Source organism: Gobio gobio (genome assembly GCF_949357685.1).
Source record: "Gobio gobio genome assembly, chromosome: 4".
Taxonomy (NCBI): Eukaryota; Metazoa; Chordata; class Actinopteri; order Cypriniformes; family Gobionidae; genus Gobio; species Gobio gobio.
The window spans coordinates 47,552,411-47,579,027 of NC_137100.1; the positions used below are offsets into that span (position 1 = coordinate 47,552,411).

General features: G+C 39.9%; 1 protein-coding gene across 1 annotated transcript; it reads left to right on the forward strand.

Annotated features, from left to right (window-relative positions):
• Positions 1-947: 947 nt before the first annotated feature.
• On the forward strand, positions 948-12,722 carry tia1l (cytotoxic granule-associated RNA binding protein 1, like). The gene is made up of 11 exons (XM_079815739.1): positions 948-1,161; positions 1,862-1,958; positions 2,365-2,463; positions 3,126-3,180; positions 3,277-3,364; positions 3,446-3,521; positions 9,295-9,403; positions 9,548-9,646; positions 9,881-9,965; positions 10,046-10,181; positions 10,278-12,722. The coding sequence occupies exons 1-11, from the start codon at positions 1,127-1,129 to the stop codon at positions 10,428-10,430; spliced, it is 1,032 nt and encodes a 343-aa protein (XP_079671865.1). The 5' UTR covers positions 948-1,126; the 3' UTR covers positions 10,431-12,722.
• The last annotated feature ends 13,895 nt before the right edge of the window (positions 12,723-26,617 follow it).

Below are 26,617 nucleotides of genomic sequence, written 5' to 3' on the forward strand. Positions count from 1 at the left end.
AAGTTTTTCTTGCTAAATGGAAAAAGGGCTGTATGTGTGTGTCAGCAATGTATGATTCGTGAACGAATCGTGCTTTTGAGTCGAATCTTTTCAATGAATCGGTTGGAGAGAGTCGCTGTTCAAAATCTGCTGTCCCCTTGAATTAACCTCTACCAAATATTTTAGAAAGCATTTTGTGATATGATATGCATATTCTCTAGTGTGAAAAGAAAGATACAGCAGGGTCACCAAATCCGACAAGGCAACACAAGTCTGCTGCCCTCTCATATTTCACACAGAATGGCTTTATGTTACCCAAATTCATTCTGGTGATTTAGACTACACTGTTTTATATTTGTATATTCTAGAAAGCATATTATTGCTCTGAAGTGAACCAACACAGAGATTCAGCAGGGTCATATTTCACACAGAATTGCTTTAAAGGGATAGTAAATTCGGTCATAATTGATCATCCATAACTTGTTCCAAACCTGTACATTTCTTTGTTTTGCTGTAGGAAGCTATTTGGAAGAATGTTTGGAGAATGTTTATTTTTTCCAAATATCTTCCTTTGTGTGTAGCAAAACAACGAAATGTATACAGGTTTGGCACAACTTTTGGATGAGTAAATTATGACGGAATTTTTGGGTGAACCATCCATCAAATCGGACTAAACACAATGGGAATTTATAGTATGTAAAGTTGTAACATTTTGTTAGCAGAATCACCCTGGAACTAATCCAATTGGGACAGATAAAATCACAATAAATACTTTTATAAATACAGATTAATCGATTGAGCATATGGCTTTATTGGAACGTTTTTAGACCATGTAACATGCCACGCCGGGATGTTATAATGTCAATGAATCACTGAATCGAAAGAACCGATTCGCGGAAACGAGTCACCAGGGTCAGCGTATGATCTGATAGGGGGCAGTAATCGCGGTTTCTTTCTCCAAGAACAGCAAAAGCTGAAGAGGAACGCTTGCAACGTCATGTGATGACGTTTTATGAGTAACGTCAGAGGAAGTTATTCCAGTAAATTCGCGTTAACTAACAAGTTAAAACCTTAGAGGCTTTATCCACTCCAACATTAAAAACAGAGCAGTTTTTAATCAAAGCGTCAACCTTTTCCCACCAGCACGATGATGATGATGGACGAGGATCAGCCCAGGACATTGTAAGTGCTGTTGTAGTTTAGTCGGCCGCTTTGCGAAGCCAAACTCGTGTTTAAACACGTTTATTAAAGCGGCGCACAGGTCGCAAACACAGCACGCCAAACTTCACACAATCCGCTCAAGAGCACCAGTCTGTTATTTATTGTGTGTTATATATATTAAGTGTTATATGGACGTCCATGCTTTCAGTGTCTGCAGCACAAGCCGGCTAGACAAACACAAAACTGGGGCAGCGGAACCGAGCATAGCAGAGGTCTCGGTGATTTAATATACTGTTTGCCTTAACCCTGTTTTAATTCACCCAGTTATATCCACATGGCTGAACTAATCTGTCCGCATTGTGAGTAATTACAGTGCAGCAGAAGCTTTTGCTAGCACATAAGTTCCGTTGGTAGCGCTAGGTTTCCGTTACCCAAAGAGCTAACTACTAAGAAAAAGCGTTAAACGTTCTTATATCTCCCACAGGGCCTTTATTGGGCTTTTTCTTGGGTGTAAAAGCTTGCTTCTAAAATGCAGCATATTTGCTAGGCGTCGTTTATATCTCGTATAAAGCTTTTGGATCACATTAGCCGTTCGCTCTCGTGCGCTGAAAACGTGGCAGAAATGAAACCCCGCGGAATGTTCTGCTGGCGTGGGAGATGGAGGAAAAACGCAACGCATTGACCGTGTTTCTCAGTTGGCTGTGCTCTCCTGTGTTTTTAGGTATGTCGGGAACCTCTCCAGGGACGTGACGGAGGCCCTCATCCTGCAAGTGTTCTCCCAGATCGGACCATGCAAAAGCTGTAAAATGATAATTGATGTGAGTTGAAATAATATCTGAAATTCAGGGATCCCACAGTCAAGGAAAACGGGGAAATGTTTTTAAATGGTGCTTTTCAGGCCTGGAAAAGTATTGCAAGTTAGTTAGGAAAGTGTACGTGACGCTTAAGAATGTACTATTTTCCGGTCTAGCTATTGCTTTTTAATTGTTCTTTTTGAATCGATGAATCGGTTCACAAAATGATCTATATGATTTTATTTAACAGTGGATCAATCTGCATCAATTATTTTTAAAAAATCCCTTTAAATTAATGTGTGTTTACACTTACAGGATAGGTCATGGAAATTTGAAAATTTGAATTCACTGATCAAAAAAGTGGGATCATTGGAAACCTGTAACTTGGCAAGATCAGTGTTTGACTTTGTTAATTTTTTTTCTTCTTTAGACGGCTGGAAATGACCCATACTGCTTTGTGGAGTTCTATGAGAACCGACACGCTGCTGCAGCTCTGGCTGCCATGAACGGCAGGAAGATCTTGGGAAAGGTAATATATCCCTCATACACCCACAAAAATAAACATGGAAATATGTATTTAAAAATAGCTGAGAGTATTACGGCTGTATTGGTAGTTCTAAACAAAAATATTTTCCCAGAAAGTCCATGCAAAAAAACAAAACCCTTCATTTGTCCAACGGAGTGCGTCATTACTCTGTCATGTTCCAAACTTCACAAAGCATGTGAGAACGTGGCACATCCTCTTTTTGTTTGAGTCATCTTTTGGCTACAAGTTGACCCCTTTTTTTTTTCCTCCCTCCATTTCTTATAACACCTAGCCTTGCTTTATCATTTACACCTGTACCAGGCCTTCAAATTTAGCAAAGCCTTGGCAAAAATATATTCAGTGCAAATATGTTATCCTCAACAGGTAATGAAGGACCTTTTGAAGAGTAATACAAGTTGATATTATCACTGTTGTAAGTCTCTTGCGATGTAGACTTTTACAATCTAGAAAATAATTCCAGAGTTTTTTTTTTTAAATAGTCTTTTTCATTGAGCTTGAGTGATCACAGGGTTTTTTTATTTTTTTGTTATATTTCTTCTGCATTTGGAGGCTCAACATGTTATGCGGCTAAGTAAGATGAAGGTGACGAGTTATGCTGATGTTTGTCTTACTCTTCCCGGTCTCGACTCTGCTTTCTCTTATAGGATATGAAAGTTAACTGGGCTTCAATGCCAAGCAGTCAGAAGAAAGACACAAGCAGTAAGTGTCCTCTTTATGAATATTGCTAATGGATGCATGTGTGAAGCATGAATTCTTTATTTTTGTCTAACTGTTTCCCCTCAAACATTATTGTAGATCATTTCCATGTCTTTGTCGGTGACCTGAGCCCAGAAATCTCAACAGATGATGTCAGAGCAGCCTTTGCTCCATTTGGAAAGATATCGTAAGGATATTGTGTAATTCAAGTGTTTTTTAAATCTCATTAGAGCTGGATTGTCTTAACATTCTGATTATTTTGGTGCAGTGATGCCCGCGTGGTGAAGGACCTGGCCACAGGCAAATCTAAAGGATATGGTTTCATCTCCTTCATTAATAAATGGGTAAGTTTTCATGTTATTCGTTAACCTGTTGAAGTGCCCTAGTCCAACCTTGGGCTTGACGTCACTTTGTTTACCTTTCTTTACATTTACTATATAGACTACGGTCTAAAAATGTTAACAAATTACACATCATTTGGAAGGTCTAGGTGTTTAGTGTCAATGTACAGTGTCTTTTTTTTCAAAATCAAAACGGGACTTCATACCTGTTATATAAAATCGTGATGACAAGATGTATCCACAGCACTTTTTGACCACAAAAGCATTTACATCGGTGAAATATTGATATCCATTGGTTACGTCATGATTTTGTCTGAACGATCTGCCTTCCATCATTGTTCAAGAAATTATGCAATCTGAGCACCATTTGTTGTTAAACTGTATATGCTAATATACATTACACTTTACAAACAAATGAGCCCGCCTCAAATTTTTTTACTTCTTTATAATAAGGTAGTAGTTTTATTCATAATCCAAGCATCTTGGATTTTGTGATGTCTTTTGAGAGGAATAGTCAGTAATTTTCTCTAATCAGCCATCCACTGTCTGTGGTAAAATCTTGATGAACTAAACATTTAAAGTTGCACTATGTACAATTTTTGCAGTAAACTATCCAAAAACCACTAGGCCAGTGTTATACATTTTGTTCGGGTGAGTAATTACAATATCCCAAATGTTTCCAACTATTTGTAAATCGTGAGGAAAAATGATACTTTAACAAAGGAACCGGGACGTGTGAGGGAGTCGCCTGTCGATGGCGTCATATCTGCGTTACCCTCGGTTTCCGGTTTTATTTTGCAGAAATGCTTTACTCTCACTGCAGTGAGCAACAAGTGTCATAGCAGCCGCCGAGCAAATGCACAGAGTAACATCATAACATCAGATCTAAAATGATAAACAGAGCTGCGTTACCTCATACTCATAACGGGAAAAGCGGAAATGGCGCCGGCGACTGTGGCATAATAAAAGTCCCGCTGCTCACGAGGCGTGTTGTTCATCTCTCATTAACAATCGCTCCCACAACACTCGGCCCTGCTCTGCTTCATACTACAGTAACGTTAATAATCGCATCCATGAACATGATTTCTGCCCGAGTCCTATCCCAATTCTTTTCCACCGGCTATGAGGTAAAGACCACATGTCCCAAGAGTCTGCGCTCAAACGTGGTGTCATCAAGTTACGCCTTTGTTTTGAATAGACGACCTCTAGTGGACGGAAAAGTTACTTAGTGCACCTTTAAAGGCCCACTGAAGTGCCTTGGAACGCGCAGCATTATTCAATGTGTTGACGTAATTTCCCCTGAAACGGCTCAAGCTGTTAGCAGCTCCTCCCCTTTTTTGAAACAGCCAATAGCGTTTCGTTATTACCACAGTTTGACTAGAGCCTTTCTGTTTTTTTTAAAGCCAGTTTCCTCCGAATCTAACCGTTTATCATAATCTCCTCCATATCTCTTTGAAATACATTATTCTGTGCAGCATTTAAATGGGTCCGATACGTTTTGTTGTCTGCGCTGACTCGCGCATATGATCCGCGCTGCGCTCTCGTGTCTGTAGTCAACGGCTCTGCTCTAGACTATGCGTGTGTGCGGTGCGCGTGAAACTATCGTGAAACCAGACTTCATTCGCCTCAATTGAAAGCATATTTACACTGTCTGAATAGTTTCCTATCGCATATATAGTGCGCTATGTGCCGTTCACCATGTAGAAAATGGTAAAAGCGTGAACAACTGACCGTTTTCAGACGCAGACAGTTCAGGGTCTATTTATAATGCAGGGGGCGGGACTTCAGATTCTAGAGCACATTTGATTGAACAGAAGGTGAAGTCTGCGATGTCATCAAAATCTGTGATTCGTTTTAACGGAAGTGAGAGACTAAGTTTTGAATGCTTATATCTCCTAAATATAAATTGTCATTGTTTTGGAACACACCAGCTTATTCATAACCTTAAGGCTAAGATAATCATACTAAAAGCTAAAAAACTTTATTTTGATTTCCGTGGGCCTTAAGCCATTTTTTACGCGAATGCACAGTCAAACGCACAGCCTTGCAAAATATACTTTTTTTTTTTCACATGTACACAGGCGTTTGACGCGTGCACAGTTTTGAGCAACCTCTCGCCATGAGTTACAACCCATGTAAATACTGCAAAAAAAGTATTTGCGGTTACAAAAATCTGATGGTGCGCATTCGGTACCCGCATACTCTTCTGATGACGACAATTCTGTGCTGACCCTTGTGTATGATTCTGATTTGTGTAAAAAGTGAAGTATATTTTGGCCTTTAGCCAATGCAAAGATAATTCCAACAATGAAACATATTTTGCTGGACTGTAATACTTCTACCCCTTTGAGAAACATGTTTTATTCTGTTGATACTTTTGAAAAGGTTTTTAACCAAGTAAATCCAAATGTTATCTTAAGGTTTTTAGAAAAAAAATAATCTTAAACTTAACTTATTTCGTTTTTTTTATTTTTTATAACTTAACCTGGCTCTCGCCATGAATGTTGCCATAGAAGCTGGAATGGCATAAAAAAGAAAAAAAGAAAGATTCCAACAACATGCTTGATTTAGTCTTGGAGTTTATCTTCCATGTGTTTTATGATTATGGACGGCTGTTTATGTAGCATGATTATGGAGCAGGGATACTAATTAAGTAGTTTTGAAGCGAGCGTGCTGTCGTTACGTATTCTAAATGTATTAAAGGGATAGTTCACCCAAAAATGAAAATTGTGTCATTTACTCGCCCTCAAGTTGTTCCAAACCTGTATGAGTTTCTTTGTTTTGCTGAACAAAAAAGAAGATAGAGCAACTATTGACTACCATAGTATTTTTTTTTCCTACTATGGTAGTCAATAGCTGCTCTATCTGCTTGGTTACAAACACTCTTCTAAATAGCTTTTGTGTTCAGCAGAACAAAGAAACTCATACAGTTTTGGAACAACTTGAGGGTGAGTAAATGATGAGACAATTTTTATTTTTGGGTGAACTATCCCTTTAATGTCTTCAAGCCACGCAATGGATTAGGTAGGCTAGCTGTTTATTGAATTGTAATTAACCAAGGGTCCAAAAAAATCCTCCAAACAAGTGATTTTACTAAACAGAAGATCTACTTGTGTTAACTCCACAATAAAAGTACATGGAATAAACAAGTAGTAAGATCCTGGTTGATAAGTGATGATCTTCCATTGCTGTTGTATGTAAAAGTAACAGTAATGGCTTTCTCTAGCCCTCAGTTTTTGTTACCAAAGGCAGAAGATCCAAGTGGCTGTTTTTAGAAAAGGCTCTAGTCAGAGTAAAAAGCTTGCATGAATCCACCCCCCCCCCCCCCCTTGTTGTTATATCACCCCAAATTTGGGGTTAGTTAGGGTTAGTTCACAGACTAAGGATTTACACATTTGAATCAGAATTGTCGAATCTTTCTATAGTCGACCGATAGTCGAATCATCTATGTATGTGTGAATAGGTTGGGAGGGGCGCGACACAAGGTAGTCAGCAGGGGGATAAAACTATTTTTATTTTATTTTACACACTGCACACAGCAATAACTTTCATTAAAGCAACCAAAACTGACAGACGAATTGACAATGGATATCTTATTTAGGTTTAAATAAAAGGTAATGTGGCGGATAAACATTCGTAAAACGCTCTCATAACATTTTAAAGCCGAGATCGAAATACAGAACATCACACAAATATATAAAAACATTTTGATAAATAAACCTAAAAAAAATACCTTCACATTTTGCTAAATTAAATCGGCAAAATTGCTGTGCCAGCATGCTTTCAGTGCAGCGCAACATCAACCCAACGAAAAACAATAAAAAGCATTAATTTACAGAATTAAATTAGAACAGAATATACATTACTAATAATAAAAACGAAATAAAGTCAGAATCAAGTCAGAGGGAGCATAATAAATGTGCAAAATGCTAAAGTGCAGGGGAACATATACCTATAAAAAAATAAAAAAACACAAGCCACAGTTAAATTGGGTAACCCTGAGTGATCAATAAATAAAAATAAATAGATTATTAAAACAACGAAAGTTTAGCCAGAATTGTGAACCTTCTCTTTTTAACTGCCGAAACAACAATAAACGCTAAACATGTTCACAGCAAATTATAATGAGAAACGGCTGAAATGTTTGAAAACACTTGTGCCCTACCCGATCGAAAAAAAATCCAGTCTTTCACTCTGCTTGTGCGTTTGAGTCTTTTCAAATTGTGTTCGAAGAAAACCAACTTGTTGACCTTGGCCGGTAGCAGTGCGCTCTTAAACTTACCCGTTTTAAGTGGAAAGCCATGTTTGTTGTTAATGGGTGGAATTTTTTTTTTTTACCATTTCAAAGTTCATTCACACTTTAGATTTTCTTATTCCAGACATTAAGTAATCCTTGTCTGTCACGGATCAGGGAAAGTGAAACTTAAATCTGTCACAGGGGTGGTTGGATTTATTCACACACACACACACACGTTAAAAATATTTATTGAACTTCTTTCTTTTGACTTTTTACAGCATTATCATAATTAAAGGTGAACTATGTAAGATTTTTGCAGTAAAATATCCAAAAACCACTAGGCCAGTGTTATATATTTTGTTCAGTTGAGTACTTAGAATATCCCAAATGTTTCCAACTACTTGTAAATCGTGAGAAATTGCTATTTTAACCAAGGAACCGGGACGTGTGAGCTATGCGTTTGAGGGAGTCGCCTGTCGATTGCGTCATATCTGCGTTACCCTCGATTTCTGGTTTTATTTAGATGAAACGCTGTACTCTCACTGCAGTGTGAACAAGTGTCATAGCAGGCGCCGAGCGAACATCATAACTTCCTTTTCAACACACTCGGATATATCTAATACAATAAACAGAATTGCGATACCTCATACTCATGACTGGAAAAGAGGAAGTGGCGCTGGCGACCATGTCATATAAGTCCCGCCGGCCACTACGCCATAATAACAGTCCCGCTCTTCAATCGCTCCTGCGGCCTTGCTCAGCTCCACAACACTCAGTCCTGCTCTGCTTAATACTACAGTAATTTTAATAATCGCATCCATGAACATGATTTCTGCCCGAGTCCTATCCTGATTCTTTTCCACTGGCTGTGAGGTGAATACCACATGTCCCAAGATTCTGCGCTCAAACGTGGCGCCATCAAACTACGCCTTTGTTTTGAACAGGCGACCTCTAGTGGACGGAAAAGTTACATAGTGTAGCTTTAAAGGCTGTATATAACTTAATATAACCGTACAAAACCAGTAGTTCTGTGTGAAATTAGACATTGAGCACCCCCATATTGTCAAAATGGTATGATCCTCGTTTCATAACACCCGCGAAGATTCGACCGCGAGATAGATGGTCGAATCAGGCGAAAGAAGACAGAACTAACCCTTTAAATTTGAAACATAACTTTTTTTTAGACTTGTTAATTTGAGCCCATTGTTTCTAGGTGCAGCAGACATATCTTTTAATCATTAAAATGTTATGCAAAAAACATTTCCATACCAATGTACTTCAGCTTCTCTAACTTGTATTAAGTTTGAAAAAATACTTCAAAAATAAAGCTCATTGTCTTTTTTCAAAAGATAGCCACAACTATGCACATACTCCAAAGGGTTAAGGAAAGACTCATTTTCATTGTGTGGGCTAAAATGGGGAACTGAACTGCACAAGAGGTTAAGTGCAAAAATTATTCACAGTTCCAACAGGTTAATATGAAAGTAACTTTGTCTTTATAGCTCTTTTGTTATTGATTGGTTTTGTTGTAATTAATAGGATGCAGAAAGTGCCATTCAGCAAATGAATGGCCAATGGCTGGGAGGAAGACAGATCAGAACAAACTGGGCCACAAGGAAGCCATCAGCTCCCAAATCAAACAATGAAGGTAAATCAGTTTAAACGATATAATTGGACAGTTTCTTTAGTCTCTAATTTCTTGACCACCTATGATGGAACTAGGTCGTTTTTTAAATCATGTCATATTTTCGTTAAACTAGTCTAAAATGTTCTCCATCTTTTTTATATGAAGCATCCAGCAGCAAACACTTGTCCTATGAGGAGGTTCTGAACCAGTCGAGTCCTAGCAACTGCACTGTTTATTGTGGTGGAATTGCTTCTGGCCTTTCAGGTTTGTACAGCTGTCTAAATGTTGTAAATTTGCATATGTTGTGAACACATTTTTTGTTGTTGTTGATGTGATCTTTTAAGACCTAGTCAAAAGTTTTGCACACCGTTTTAGTGTGTCATACAATTAAAAGGTATTCATGGAGAGCTAGATATAATATGGATAAATGCATTAATATAATGCAGATCTTATATGTAGTCAGTGTGATGTTTGAATGTTTTTCCTCATCCACTGTAGATCAGCTGATGAGACAGACTTTCTCTCCGTTCGGCCAAATAATGGAGATCAGGGTTTTCCCAGAGAAAGGCTACTCATTTGTGAGGTATGTCACGTTACTACTCTTAAGACTTGAAATCCTTCACCTATGCATATACATGAAAATTGAGCATATTGCTTCTTCAGATTCGATTCTCATGAGGGTGCCGCCCATGCCATAGTGTCTGTAAATGGGACCTGCATTGAGGGCCACACTGTGAAGTGCTACTGGGGAAAAGAAACTGCTGATATGAGATCCATGCAACAGATGCAAATGCCCCAGGTACCCCTTTACCTTGATCTCTCAGAAACATGTTTTTCCTCTGCCCTATTACACACTCCTGTAAACTCACATCTTACTGTTTCTTCTTGTCCACAGCAGAATAAACCCACCTATGCGGCCCAACCTTACGGACAGTGGGGTCAGTCATACGGCAACGGTCAGCAGATGGGTCAGTATATGCCTAATGGCTGGCAGATGCCCACTTACGGTGTCTACGGGCAGGCCTGGAATCAGCAGGGATATAAATAAGTACATATGTGGCTGACTAATCCCTCAGTCCGATCATTAAACCCCACTTCAGTGTGGCATCTGCCCAATGGGACTCACCATTACACCGGTTCAGGGGTTGTTGAAAGGGCTGCATTCAGCCCACTGTACATTATACTCAGACCATTAACTTGGAAGGAATCCTGTCTTTTTGTCTTTGTTTTTAGGCCCCAGGAATTTTTTTTTTTTCCAGATTTTCTTTTAAAAATATTGCATTTCGGGGACTTTAATTGTCTAGTTTTGCAACAGATGGAAAGTCTTTTCAATGTGTTGAATCTGCAGGCTCAATTTAGCTCACACCTCAAACGGTGTAGAAAGTTTGAGGTCTAATATACTGCATTCTTTGTATGGAGTTCTTGTCTAAACCTGATTTGTTCACGAATATCTTTCATTTTTGTTCTGTCAGTTCGGCTATGCTTTATATTATATTTTTACAAGAAAGGTTTCAAGAATTGAGATGTGTGATCCTGTTAATCAAATATAAAATATTTTATCTCGTGACGCCTAATGATAAAAGGTATTCTGAATATATAGAGGAGATTATTCCGTGGCCTTGAAATACTTGAGGTTTCAGGAACTTCTTGATAAAGTTTTGGACACAATTACTAAAGCTTTTAACAAGTTGTATTAACACGGAGGTGCAGAAAACATGCTTCCTTTTTTGTTCAGTTTAAACATTAGACTATTCATTTTGTAACATGGAATTGTTAGCTCAATTTTTAAACCGTTTTGTTTCATGTTTTTACAAAATCACGTTTGCTCGGATCAGTTGAGGGTGTGACGGCACAGCGGCTAATCGGCGGGAACGGCAGTGCTGTAGCATCTTTGTAAAGATTTTTGTAATTCTGTGTAAAATGAGGTTGTGAATTATTTCTTTAAATCTTGTAAATTCAGGGTTTGTTGAACATCTGTAATGTAATAATGTTGCATGGACATTCTGAGCTCTGTTCTTGTTACAATCTCTTGTGAAATCCATAAAAAGGTGTTCATTTGAGCTGCTGAGATGAATTTTTTTTTTTTTTTCAATGCTCTCCCTCCATACTTCACCCTCGAGTCACTGTTGAATTTACAAGCCAAAGACATTGACAACAATGAAGCAAGATCTTGCATGCTTCCACCTTGCTGTGTTGAAACGGTGATTGTAATGTCAGTGTTTTCTAGAGGTGTAATATGGAAGGTGAAGAAATGCAATCCTGGGTTTCAGCCACACGCTCGAGTTGCTCACAAAGCCTAATTATTTCCTGCACACTGATGTTTTACCCTCCTACCATAATTCACCTTTTCTTTTTCTTACTGGGTCCCAAAACTGAGTCATGCTACAAAAAAAAATAGATTGAAACAAATTGAAAATGAGCAACTGTCTTTTTTTTTTTTTCTTTAATTTTTCCTGTCATGTACATTTATCAACATAGTTATTTAATGTCACTTTTTTTTCTCTCTAACTGGGATTTTTTTTAATTTGTAAAAAGCTAGAGAGGTTTATTGTTATTTTTAAAATGCCCCGATTATATGCTTCCATCTAATGTTGTTCTATTTACTCGATTTCATGTGTAAAAACACTTAATAATAACCATTCAAAACTACTTTCAGTTGTCTTGAGTGTTCAATGAAAAACTATTTTCTTTACAATTGTGTAATTCATGATACTTTTAGGTGAAAGATGACATCAGTTGTGGGAGAGTGGGCTAAGATGTGACACTTCTTCTATGGTCATTTTACTCAAGTGAGCGAATACATCATGTAGAATACATTAACTGCAAATTAAAAGGGAAAAGTTTTCTGGTCATATTTTTAAAACATTAAAATCTGACAAAATTATTACACTGAAAAATTATAATGTTCTGTTTAATATAATATACAAAACCAATAATTAATTATTGCTGCCTCCTTTTAGTTTTCTTAGTTTTGTGAGGCTGAAGTAGCATCTCCAGGACAATGTAAAATCCTTGATCGTTTTCTTTACGAGGTGAGCTTCATTCTGCTAGCAGTCATATATAGCAGTGCTTTGTGTAAAAACCAGACAGTAATAATGCTTCATTCTTTGTTAAAAAATGATAAATGCATAATTCAAGTGATTTTGTTCAACTGTTTTTTATTCTTAACATTCTGAAGAATTTTGTAGTAGTATTATACCGTCTGTATTAAAAAGATTTATTCAAGAGGTCACATTTTATTGTTTTGAGAAGAATTTTACGATTGGAGAGTTCTGTCAGACTGGAGTGCTTTGTTTTGGTTGACCATTTGCTCTCAATAAAGGTTCCACAACATTGCAGCAGAGCCTGCTTTAATATGTCTTTAGTGCACCACAAAATGGCAATTTCACATTTGTAGAATTAATAATGAAAAAAAAACTTGCCCTGTTTTCTTGTAGGGCTCAGTTCATCATTGTGTATACAGTATATTGCCAAAAGTATTGTGAACAACACCAACTCAGCCATGAAGTGGTAGGCCATGTAAAATCACAGGCGTGCAGAAGTCGCCAAATTTCTGCAGAGTTTTTAGCTACAGACCTCCAAACTTTGTGTGGTCTTCAGATTAGCCCAAGAACCGTGCGTAGAGAGCTTCGGGGGGGATCATGATGTGGGGTTGTTTTTCAGGGGTTGGACTTGGCCCGTTAGTTCCAGTGAAAGGAACTCTTAATGCTTCAGCATACCAAGACATCTTGGACAATTTCATGCTCCCAACTTCGTGAGAACAGTTTGGGGACAGCCCCTTCCTGTTCCAACATCACTGCGCACCAGTGCACAAAGCAAAGTCCATAAAGACACGGATGAGTGAGTTTGGTGTGGAAGAAGTTGACTGGCCTGCACAGAGTCCTGACCTCAACCCGATAGAACTACTTTGGTATGAATTAGAGTGAAGGCCTTCTCATCCAAAATCAGTGCCTTGCCTCATAAATGCGCTTCTAGAAGAATGGTCAAAAATTCCCATAAACACACTCCTGTGGAAAGCCTTCCCAGAAGAGTTGAAGCTGTTATTGCAGCAAAGGGTGGGCCAACTCCATATTAAACCCTACGGATTAAGGGATGTCATTAAAGTTAAGGGATGTGCATGTAAAGGCAGGTGTCCCAAAACTTTTGGCAATATAATATCTTGAGCTTCAGTAATGTTGCCTACATCTCCAATTTCTTATTCTCCTACAATGAAGTGTTTAAACAGTCTGAAGTTTATCGAACTAACTTTTTGAAGAATATTTGTTAGTTCATGCTCTAACTACAGAGAGCATGAGCACCATCTGTACAATACCTTCTTATGCTAGCTCATGCTAATATGCTAATGTTTTTCTTGTAAAAAATCTTTTACATGGGATTACATGTGAAATTTGTCTACACAGCATCAGATCCCACATGGAAATAATCTATATGAACATGTATGTTTTAATATAGGATTTTAATATAAGTGACATAAAATTGGCCGTTTTCCTATATTATATGTACATATATGCACATATGTGTACATATATGCACATATGTGTACATATATGCACTGAAAGGTGGATTCTGAAATCCACTACCGCTTCAATATAATTGTATATATCCTAATTAACTTCATAATCAAACCTCAATCAATATTCATCCTCCTATATAGCTATTATGATTTGAATGATTCTTTCCAGTTGCTTATATCAAGAGGACCAATGATTGTTTCTTCCTTTATAATTTCTAAAGTTTGTATTTGGTCCTCTGAGTGGTGACTGAGGGTCTGTCCTGGTGGTGTGTGATGTTTCGCAAAAACACTTGATTTCAACATGTTGTCGTGGTTTGGATTTTAGAGTCATCACACACCTCCAACTCAACAGGAATCTCTGTTACGATTGCTCTTTTAGCCCGGCTTCCAGAGATGAAATATGGATTTGTCTTTCATGTTATTTCCTTATTTTATTTCATTTTATATTTCCTTTTACTGAAACCCTAAAGAATCAAGATGAATATGGTCTGTACTATTGTCTGTATCTCTCAACTGAGAGAAAAGCACGTTATCAATATGTTTATGAAAACTTTCTCTGGTTGGGACCAGATCTCACCAACTCCAACCTTGGAAAGACTGTGTATCTGTGTATGTGCGCAGATTTCAGTGTTACAGATCAGTATTGGATTTGGATTACGGGCATCCTAAAAGATGAGGGGCTTGTTGTTCTGGACAAGCTGGCGCCTGCTCCAGAATCTGGAAGGTCATTACGTGCCTAATTCCGGGGTGAAAGCGTCAAAAAGTAATATCTGTACACGTGAATCTGATTAACTGACAATGTGTGGAAATTTACCAAGACTGTCCATTTTCTCTGAGCCAATCAGAATCATTCCCCATGGCAATAATGACGTGGTTAGACCTTGAAAACAGTATAACTGTTCAGAAATTGTATGTACGATAGGCGGAGGCGGGGAGACTGTTAGAGGGAGCACGGCCTACGAACTCCTTGTGAGACTTGAAGCTGGCTTCTGCTGATGAAACTGCAAACTATTCTTCAGTAAATTTTTCTTTAATTAATCTAACTCCTGGCTCTTAGTCTTCATTTTTCACTACTGGTCCTGGGTAATTGATAATAGCTTCTCCTTGAACTGTCACCTTATCGTGGTGGAGAGGTTTGAGTACCGAAATGATCCTGGGAGCTATGTTGTCTGGGGCTATATGCCCCTGGTAGGGTCTCCCAAGGCAAACAGGTCCTTGGTGACGGGCCAGACTAAGAACAGTTCACAAACCCTTATGTTGACAATTACACCAAGGACCGTGACGTCGCCCGGCATGGCGCAGCCGGGGCCCCACCCTGGAGCCAGGCCAGGGGTTGGGGCTCGTATGCGAGCGCCTCCCCCCATGGGGTCCGGCCGGGCTCAGCCCGAAGGAGTGGCGTGGGGCCGCCCTCCTGTGGGCTCACCACCTGCAGGAGGGAGCGTAAGGGGCCGGTGCATAGTGAATTGGGCAGCAGTCGAGGGCGAGGCCCCCGGCGACCCGATCTCTAGACACGGAATCTGGCTTTAGGGACGTGGAATGTCACCTCGTTGGCGGGGAAGGAGCCTGAACTTGTGCGGGAGGTCGAGAGGTACCGACTAGAGATAGTCGGGCTCACTTCCACGCACAGCTTGGGCTCTGGAACCAGACTTCTTGAGAGAGGCTGGACTCTCTACTACTCTGGAGTTGCCCATGGTGAGAGGCGGAGGGCTGGAGTGGGTTTGCTTATAGCCCCCCAGCTCAGCCACCATGTGTTGGAGTTCACCCCGGTGAACGAGAGGGTCGCTTCCCTGCGCCTTCGAGTCGGGGATAGGTCTCTCACTGTCGTTTGTGCCTACGGCCCAAATGGCAGTGCGGAGTACCCGGCCCTCTTGGAGTCTCTGGGAGGGGTGCTGGAAAGTGCTCCGACTGGAGACTCCGTCGTTCTACTGGGGGACTTCAACGCCCACGTGGGCAGTGACAGTGACACCTGGAGGGGCGTGATTGGGAGGAACGGCCCCCCTGATCTGAACCCCAGCGGTGTTCTGAGGGGGAAGCAGTGCCCTACCAACACTGTTTACAGTGGAGATGGGCACCTGTTAACCTCAACTGGGGATATCGTCGGGCGGTGGAAGGAATACTTCGAGGATCTCCTCAATCCCACCGACATGTCTTCCGTTGAGGAAGCAGTGGCTGGGGACTCAGAGGTGGACTCGTCCATCACCCGGGCTGAAGTCATCGAGGTGGTTAAAAAGCTCCTCGGTGGCAAGGCACCGGGGGTGGATGAGATCCGCCCTGAGTACCTCAAGTCTCTGGATGTTGTGGGGCTGTCTTGGCTGACACGCCTCTGCAACCTCGCATGGCGGTTGGGGACAGTACCTCTGGACTGGCAGACCGGGGTGGTGGTCCCTCTTTTCAAGAAGGAGGACCGGAGAGTGTGTTCCAACTATAGGTGGATCACACTTCTCAGCCTCCCCAGGAAAGTCTATGCCAGGGTACTGGAGAGGAGAATTCGGGCGATAGTGGAACCTCGGATTCAAGAGGAACAGTGTGATTTTCGTCCCGGTCGTGGAACACTGGACCAGCTCTATACCCTTTCCAGGGTGCTGGGGGGTTCATGGGAGTTTGCCCAACCAGTCTACATGTGTTATGTGGATTTGGAGAAGGCATTCGACTGTGTTCCTCGTGGCATCCTGTGGAGGGTGCTCTGGGAGTATGTGGTCGGCTGCCCCCTGCTTGGGGCTATTCGGTCCCTGTACGACCAGAGCAGGAGCTTGGTCCGCATTGCCGGCAGTAAGTCAGACTTGTTCCCGGTGCATGTTGGACTCCGGCAGGGCTGCCCTTTGTCACCGGTTCTGTTCATAATTTTTATGGACAGAATTTCTAGGCGCAGCCAAGGGCCGGAGAGTGTCCGGTTTGGGGACCACACGATTTCGTCACTGCTTTTTGCGGATGATGTTGTCGTGTTGGCCTCCTCGAGCCAGGACCTTCAGCGTGCACTGGGACGGTTTACGGCCGAGTGCGAAGCGGCTGGGACGAGAATCAGCACCTCCAAGTCCGAGGCCATGGTTCTCAGTCGGAAAAGGGTGGCTTGCCCGCTTCAGGTGGGTGGAGAGTTCCTGCCTCAAGTGGAGGAGTTCAGGTATCTTGGGGTCTTGTTCACGAGTGAGGGAAGGATGGAACGGGAGATTGACAGACGGATCGGTGCAGCTTCTGCAGTAATGCAGTCGATGTACCGGTCTGTCGTGGTGAAGAAGGAGCTGAGCTGTACGGCAAAGCTCTCGATTTACCGGTCAATCTACGTTCCTACTCTCACCTATGGTCATGAGCTGTGGGTCATGACCGAAAGGACAAGATCCCAGATACAGGTGGCCGAAATGAGCTTTCTCCGTAGGGTGGCTGGGCACTCCCTTAGAGATAGGGTGAGAAGCTCGGTCACTCGGGAGGAGCTCAGAGTAGAGCCGTTGCTCCTCCACATCTAGAGGAGGCAGCTGAGGTGGCTCGGGCATCTATTTCGAATGCCTCCTGGACGCCTTCCCAGGGAGGTGTTCCAGGCACGTCCCACCGGGAGGAGGCCCTGGGGAAGACCTAGGACACGCTGGAGGGACTATGTCTCCCGGCTGGCCTGGGAACGCCTCGGGGATCCCCTGGAAGAGCTGGAGGAAGTGGCTAGAGAGAGGGAAGTCTGGGCGTCTCTGCTTAGACTGTTGCCCCGCGACCCGGCCCCGGATAAGCGGAAGATGATGGATGGACGGTCCTGGGTCCTAAGCTGTTACCCCATCAGCACGTGTATATGCACCTATATGTTCACGTAAATGTTCACCTATGTACTTTTTTGTTGTTGCTACATTTAGACTGTAATGACCTTTCAGCTAGCCTACCTTTCAGCCATATTCATCTAGAAACTGCATTAAGACAATACAGAAAACATTGCATTTTGCATTTGGTGGATGTAACGGTGAATGTGTGGATGTGTATGAGCTGTAATGTGAATCTGGATGTGACTTGAAATTAGAAAAAAGGCTTGATTGACAAGCAAGAAAGAATCAAGACCTTGTAAATGTTTCAGGAAAACGTGTAGACATCATAGCTTTCCATCTCCTCTCACCTAATTGCCATAGTTAAATTCCATAACATGCCAATTACATGTGATACCAATTTCACGTGTTCGCACATACATTAGTTCTTGCATAATTGTTTTTAGTTAGTTCTTAGTTATTGCATTGATAATAGATAATATGAGCTAGGCATCATGTATGACAGTTGCCAAAGTGAGATATGAGCTACAAAATGACCAGATCCTGCCATAAGCTATATAGGAGACATATCTTGTATGTATAGGGCTTATATGTGGATATAAAGAAGCAATAAAGGAGACCTATATGGCTTGTATATGCACATATATGCACCTCAATTTTGCCTATATGTGGCATATATACGCATATATGCGGCATATATACGCAAATATGCGGCATATATACGCATATATGCAGCATATATATTATCATACATGTGCATATATGCTGTATATATGCAGCATATATGTGCATATAAACTGCATATAGGTTTCATATATGCGCATATATTCTCATATAGGTTCTTTCCATGTGGGATATGTGTTCACACTGAAAAATTCCAACAACATGTGCACTACAAAGACTTTAAATATATATTTATTTAGCTGAAAAAGTAAATTGTTTAATGTTGGACACTTCATGACCTTTTAAATTATGTTTGTAGTAGGGGGAGAGTGGGGTAAAGTGAGACATTTTTTTACATTTGCTCCCCTCTAAGCGAGCTAAAATGATATATCAGTAAAATTGACACATTTCCCATTAATTCAGGATGTTTCCTAGCAATGAAAATTATAAGAATGTATTCAGGACGAAGGTCGGTGAAAATACAATTGTTTTTAAAAAATGTCGTCTTGTGTCTCACTTTACCCCAGCTATGGGGTAAACTGAGACAGACCAGAGAAATCAAGGGGGTAAAGTGAACCACTTACTTTTTCCACTCTGAAAATACCATAACAATGTTGTAACAGTTAGAATTCTGACAGCTGGCTTGACAACCACACATTCCAGAACTAATGTCGGACTAGTAACAGAAGCACTTTTTTTTCTCGAAACACTTGAAAGTAACTCTGAACAAAATAAAATACAACATAATATAATTCAAAATGTTTTAATTAACATTCAAATGACAGATTGAACCAGTTAGATTAGAACACAGTCTGGGGGTCAGAACACAGGACTCTTAGAGCCAGCTAGTGTCTGGGGGTCAGAGCAAAGGACAATCAGACCAAGCTAGAATAGCCTGGAACTCAGAACACAGGACTTTACCCACCTGCATTAGAATATCAGCCTACCACACACACACACACACACACACACACACACACACACACACACACACACACACACACACACACACACACACAAAATCAGGAGTTGCTCTCTCTGTGTGTTTCCTCCAGGCCTTTTAGGTTGAGGCAGCTTCTTCACCACATCACTTTTAGGAACATGTGCCCCAGGTTGTCTTCCTGGTGTATTGCCGTGGCATGATGGCTTTTCTACAATGTTTATGATATTAAAAATAAAACATATGTAATGTAATATTACATTAAAATATGTTTAAGACTAAACTTAACTTGTGCCTCATGTCTCACTTTACCCCACCGCCACCTTTTTTTAGAAAAAACTATCTCTCTTAGCAATTCAGGCTAATCTTCAGCTAGCATCAGCACATGGTTTTATATGTTGGTAGTTCATCAACATGTATGATATAAGTTTTTTTTCTACCTGAATCAATTTGCTTTGGTATACACACCAAATTGTAACACAAATGTGTTCTGTTGACTAGATACAGGGGGTGTCTCACATTACCCGATGTCTCACATTAGCCGTTCTCTACTATATAAAAAGTCGGCTCTACCTCAATTTATATGCACAAGCTGTTACACCAAAGTTGGCCACTAGATGGAAATCTTACCCAACACTTTGATGGTGTCGTCCCATATATTCTTCAATTTTTCTGAATGGAATCATATTTAACAATGGGCAAGAACATCATGGAGAAAACAAACACAATCCATATTTCCACAATTGTGTTATTAAGAAAATAAGAAATATATAAGAAAATAATATACAGTGCAATAAAGATTCATTATTTATTTCCAGCCTACATTGCAAGCTAATTTGCTCTACAGTATGCCCTGCCCTCTTCCAGTTATATTCTTGAATAGTTGGAGTTTGAGATCAGAAAGGACACAATAACATTTGAATAACATTTATATGTTTGATAAGGTAGTTAGTGAGATGGTAAATGAATGAGAAAGAAAGCGAGACTGCAAGGTTTCTTTGCTCTGAAACATAATTTGTCAGTCTGTCAGTGTGATTCAGTAGAATAGTAGAATGTGTGTGTGTTGCTGAGAACAAGGTGTCTTTAGTGCAAGCCATCATTAGTCAGTGTGTCAGAGCAGTAGTGTGGAACAGAAGACTGGATTGACAGTCTGATAAATGAGGGCAGCTCCTCTCTCAACAGCTCTGCTAAAAACAGACAGAGAGAGAGAGAGAGAGAGAGAGAGAGAGAGGGAGAGAGAGAGAGAGAGAGAGAGAGAGAGAGAGAGAGAGAGAGAGAGAGAGAGAGAGAGAGAGAGAGAAATGTCAGCAGATGAGTTACTGAGCAGATCAGAACTGACATAAATCAAATCTGTCCATGACTTGCTCCATCTTCTCTCTCTCGCTCTCTGTCTAACGTCAGCTCTAAAACTCTCAATACATCATAACAGTCAAAAGCGAGAAAATTTGTCTGAGAGATCTTGAATGATCTCGTGTACTATCCAGGTAAATGAGCTGAATTCTGTGTATGGCATATCTTAATCGCTGGATTCAGAGAATGTGTGAGACACACACACACACACACACACACACACACAAAATCAGGCCTCTATTTGGAGACATCCTAATTTCTAAAAATGTATAAATAATAATAATAATAATTAAACAACAATAATAATTAAATAATAGTTGCATTATTATTGTTAATTAATTAATTATTTTTATTTATGCATTTTTAGAAATTAGGATGTCTCCAAATAGAGGCCTGATTTAGCTCAGTACACATACACACACATTATTTAGGCAAGAACCTCATTTAAATGCATATTGTTGAATATAAAACTGAATGTAAAGTTGTGTTTTGATCTTGATAAGAGATTCTTGATTGTTAAAAATCCACATAAATAAAATCTGCCCCTTCCAACAGCCAGTGTTGGTTCATGCACTTATGGGTGTCTTGCGGTCCTCTCCTGTAATCTGAGTCATCTGACAATGTCAACCATCTTTTCATGTGTGTTGTTCTTAACTTGACTTGCGTAAAAAACATTCCTCCAACACTCCAGATGTATGAATAGATATGGAGTGAGAATATGAGTGTGCAGATTAAAGTGAGAGAGAGAGAGAGAGATGTATGTGTTACTGCTGTCCAGGAGGTTCCTCTCCATGTAGCTGTGTGTTTGAAGACTGAATCCGCACATGTGTGACAGCTCACAGCAGAGGCTGACACAAAATAAACACGTTACAGTAATTAACCTTGACAGGCTCAATGCGGCCGCCAGCAGCAACTTACTCTTAATGATACAATTAATTTATAATTAAGGCACACTGTCTAACCAGAAACAGAGAGAGAGAGAGAACTCTTCTGTACTTGAAAATAGCCTGTCTCATTCATATACGGTCACAAAGTCAACATTTGGATGGTTGTATTTACTAACATGCATGACCCTCAAATTGTACTGTACCCCAGCTGACAGAAGCGGATTGAACGGGTAACCTTATGATATACGTTTGTCAATGACTCGACAGACAGTTGCATTTCTGTTTTTACAGTTGTGACTGTGAGTGACTTCATAACTGGACTGTGCGGTCAAAGTTTGGCTGCTGGTAGGTGACATAACTACACCAGCTGATTCCCAAAAGTATCTTTCTCCATTGATTACCATTCAAAATTAGGTGTGTATTCGGACTAAATAAATGGATGTGCCACTGAGTGTAGAGAAAAAGTCAATACTCTAATGTTTTCTTTGCTCTAATACTCAGTCTTGCATCTGATGCTTGCATTTTAGTGGTCCCTCTGCTGGTGAAACAAGGCATTACACTCGACTGTATTGAGGGCCATTTGTGACATGACGTGTTTTTTGTCAATTTCTAGTGAACTATAAAAGTCATTCTTGAGAGTGACTCTTTTTAAAAGCCTGTGAATCAAAGCAAACCAACAGCACTTTTTCCCCACCATTGTCCTTTCACAGAACGTAAAGCTCCAAACCATAATTCCCACCTCTCTCACGTTAAGTTCACAGATGATTTTTTGTCTCTGTAAAGGCCAAGCACACTGTTCATCATATCTGTTTTATACATGTAATATTTATTGTGGAGCATAAGGATTCATTAGTAGTCTTCAGAGAAGACAGTTTTATCAGACCATATGGCCCTGTCTGTAGAACACACACATTCCATCTGTAGGATGCCTGTGCGTGCGTGCTACACACACACACACACACACACACACACACACACACACACACACACACACGCACGCACGCACACACGCACACGCGCACACGCGCACACACGCACACACACACACACACACATGTTTGTTTTTGTGAAATGTGAGGACATTCCATAGGCGTAATGGTTTTTATACCGTACAAACCGTATTTTCTATCCCCTTACACTGCCCCTGTCCCTAAACCTAGCCCTCACATGAGACTGTGCAGTTCACTTTCTGTGAAAAAAAACTTGTTCTGTATGATTTATAAGCATTTTGAAAAGTGAGGACATGGGGAACGTCCTCATATTTCACCCTCTTTTTGCAATACCTGTGTCATACCCATGTCATTATACACATTTGTGTCCTGATATTTCACAAAAACATGCCCACACACACACACACACACACACACACTCACACACACACACACACACACACACACACACACACACACACACACACACACACACACACACACACACACACACACACACACACACACACAGGTATATCAACAATATATAAATAATAATAATAAAGGTAAAAAATATATATATTAATAAAGTAATATGCCTTGGCAACTAGCTGAAATAAGTTTTTAAAAAAATTATTAAAGTAAAATGAAAAATGAAAACTGAAAATATATAAATAAAAGCTAATTTAAAATATAAACAAAAACTGTAAGCCTATATATAAATAATACTATGGGAATGCATTGCTGATTCATGATATTCTTGACAAATATTTGACAAATATGTATACGCCAGACAGTTCTGATACACATATTCCATATTTGTCTACATAAAGAAAAAAAAAACAGTTCTGGACTCTTGATAGTAAAGGTTTGTGTTAACATGACACTGACCATGTGTCTGTAAGTGTGTGTGTGTGTGTGTGTGTGTGTGTGTGTGTGTGTGTGTGTGTGTGTGTGTGTGTGTGTGTGTGTGTGTGTGTGTGTGTGTGTGTGTGTGTGTGTGTGTGTGTGTGTGTGTGTGTGTTTTCAACTTCAATTCCAATAAATATTATATCATATTATAATTTTAATTATGTAAAATAAATAAATACTTATTCATAAAAAATGCAAAGCTTCTCAGGGGAACGCAAAAGATTTGTGAGCAATTTTTTTCCTTCAACTTTATTATTCACCTCCATGTTTCCACTTCTGCTAAGAAATACAATTTATAGTTTAGTGTTTTAGTGTTCGTTAACAATAACCTTCCATGGAGAAATTCACATTAGGGATAAAACTTTGTCAAACAACTGAACAAAGTTTTTCCCCCTATCACCTGATTCACGAGTTCGCCTATTCCTTGAGTAAAATGAAGGAAAACACATCTGCTGTACAAGATGGAGGGTGGTTTTGTCAGCTGTTTATGACAGGATAAGATGAACAAGAGACGTTACAAACCTATCAGTGAAGCTATATTCCCAAGTTCTCCCAGAATGTCCTCGGAGCTCATTGATTGATGTATTGTTGGGCCTAAAATAGAAAAATTGGCAAGACAAAAGGGCAACCGAAAGCTTCTTTTCTTCATTTACGTCCACCTCCCAAAAACAGGAGTGAAGATTTTCCACAAAACAGTCTCAATAAGAGGGATTGAGTTTCCACTTAAGTACCGCAGAGAGGGATCTAGTTTAGCTTCTGGATTTCTTTACCTTTTAATACATGGAAGTTCACTTAGTCCCTTTGCTCAAGAGCAGGAGACAGGGATCAGGAAGGGAAGACAGCAGAAGCAAGGAAGAGAGAGAGATGTCTGTATCTGTCTGCACGAGGGAGACTAAGCTCTGACAGGTGTGTCAAGCAGTCAGTCACCTGTCAGCACTACAGAGAAATGAAAGCGAGAGAGGGGACAGAGGCTGTCTGCCTTTGAGCCTGACCCATTTACCACACACACACACACACACACACACACACACATACACACCTGTCCTCACACACCACCAAAGACTCCACTCTCCGTCAGAGTCCACCTATGTAGGTCAAAGGCTGCCTGGGGCTATCCCAGAATTCCCACAGATGAGGACAGAAAATACTGTGTCTGCTAAATTTTTCTTCGTCTTGTTCTATTTCCCTTTTCCCCCCTCAACACACTGATCAAAATTTGCATCATGTCATCCTCACCTTGTCAGAAAAAGCAAGACAAAATTAAAGAGTCTGGATGTCTACACCAGGCAGGCTCTGCTCTGTGTTTATGCACTATGGAAAATGAGATGTGCAAAAGGAGCCAAATAAATGCATCTTCTTTGACAGGCCTTTGTGCTTGAGCTCTCCCCTCCAACACCACAAGAGAGGGACTGCTGACAGTTTTATGGCTGTATAGAACCAGAAAGAGAATGATAGAGGACGAGTGGAAGCAGAAAGTTATGCCAAAATGCTGGATGAAGCTTGTGGCTCCATCTGAACTCAAGGACAGCTGCCTTGCAGCCTCGATATCAGTCAGTCATTGACTAAACAGATGCCGTTTTTAACCAAACACATATATATATATATGATGTATTTATGTATTTTACTTAATTAAATAAAAATATAATATAATATAATATAATATAATATAATATGCTTATTTCTTGGATATATATACTGCAGGCAGACAGCCATTGAAGACATGTCCAAAACCAATGTCCAATATATTGTGAAGTAAAAGTAACAATATTTTTTTTTATTTAATTGTTGTTTTATTTTTCATTTATATAAATACACTATATATATATGTTTAAATACACACACATGCATGTATATATTGAAGAAAATGTTTATATTTATATAAAAAACAATTATATTTATATATAAGATAAATTATATATAGCCTACAGTATATACATGCAAATATTTCTTAAATACATGCATGTAATAATTTTACACAGTACACATACATGTATTATGTCAACACAAACTTTTATTTTGGATGCGATTAATCACGAAAAAAATTCCCCAGCACTAATATATAAATACACACACATGCATGTATATATTTAAGAAATATTTGTTATATTTATAACAAATATGTGCATGTATATATATTTATAGAATTTATATTATATATAAATATAATTTTAATTATATAAATATATATACAGCATGCAAATATTTATATACATGATAATTATACACAATACACACACATTATGTAAACACAAACTTTTATTTTGGATGCGATTAATCGTGATTAATCATTTTTACATCTATTCTATCTATTTTTTTTTTATTTTGGCTCCTGCAATGGGTAGGGGGGTGTCCTATCCCTGTCCTATCCCCCTATATATATATTGATTTATATATATAAAACAACGATTACATAAAAAAAAATTTAAACTGTAATTATTATATTACTTTTACTACAGGCATGTCGTCTGCCCGCAAGCATTTTTCAGGTCTTGAACATAGCCTATGTATCTCAATATATCTCACAGTCCAACTTTACTGAGTATACAACCTCTTCTTTACATTTAAAACAAGTTTGTGATCATCCAATGACTTCTCCTGGAAGTAAGCGTTTGTGTGGGAGTGTTTCTTTCCATGGCCGTGCGGCTGTCCTCGTTCCTCAGAGAGACTGCCACTCAGACTGATGTTCCTGGGTCTGACAGCACCCGCTTACACATGTCACTTGACATTACACACACACACACACACACACACACACACACACACACACACACACACACACACACACACACACACACACACACACACACACACACACACACACTGACTGCCAGGAGGATTGGGAGGGGTGCCCACATCCTGCTGGGAGCCCACACATAGACACACTGTTCTCACTGTATCACGCAGCTTGTGCTTTCTGTGAAAACGTCTTTACCCTTGTGATCTGACCAAAATCACATTCACTATTTTAGTCGACAGACCACTGAAATGAATAAGACATGGTTTAGGGTGGAAAGGAGGGTAGTGTGTTCTGAATTAGTGTGTGGGCTGGTGCCAATGCGGATCACATGACCAAATGGATGCCACAGCACCCTATGGTCAATCAAACTGTTATCAGAGCGATCAGCTGTGTTGTTGTGTGTATGCACGTGTGTTTGATGGAGCGAGGATAGGTTTGTGCCAGTGGGTGGTAAGATGGCAGATGGTGATAGGTGTGAATGTGTTTAAAGAGAAGTAGGCAAGCAAGTTAATTTGTGTTGAGTCTGTGTACGCGTGGGTGAGAAAAGCGAGAGAAAGGGATGATGGGATT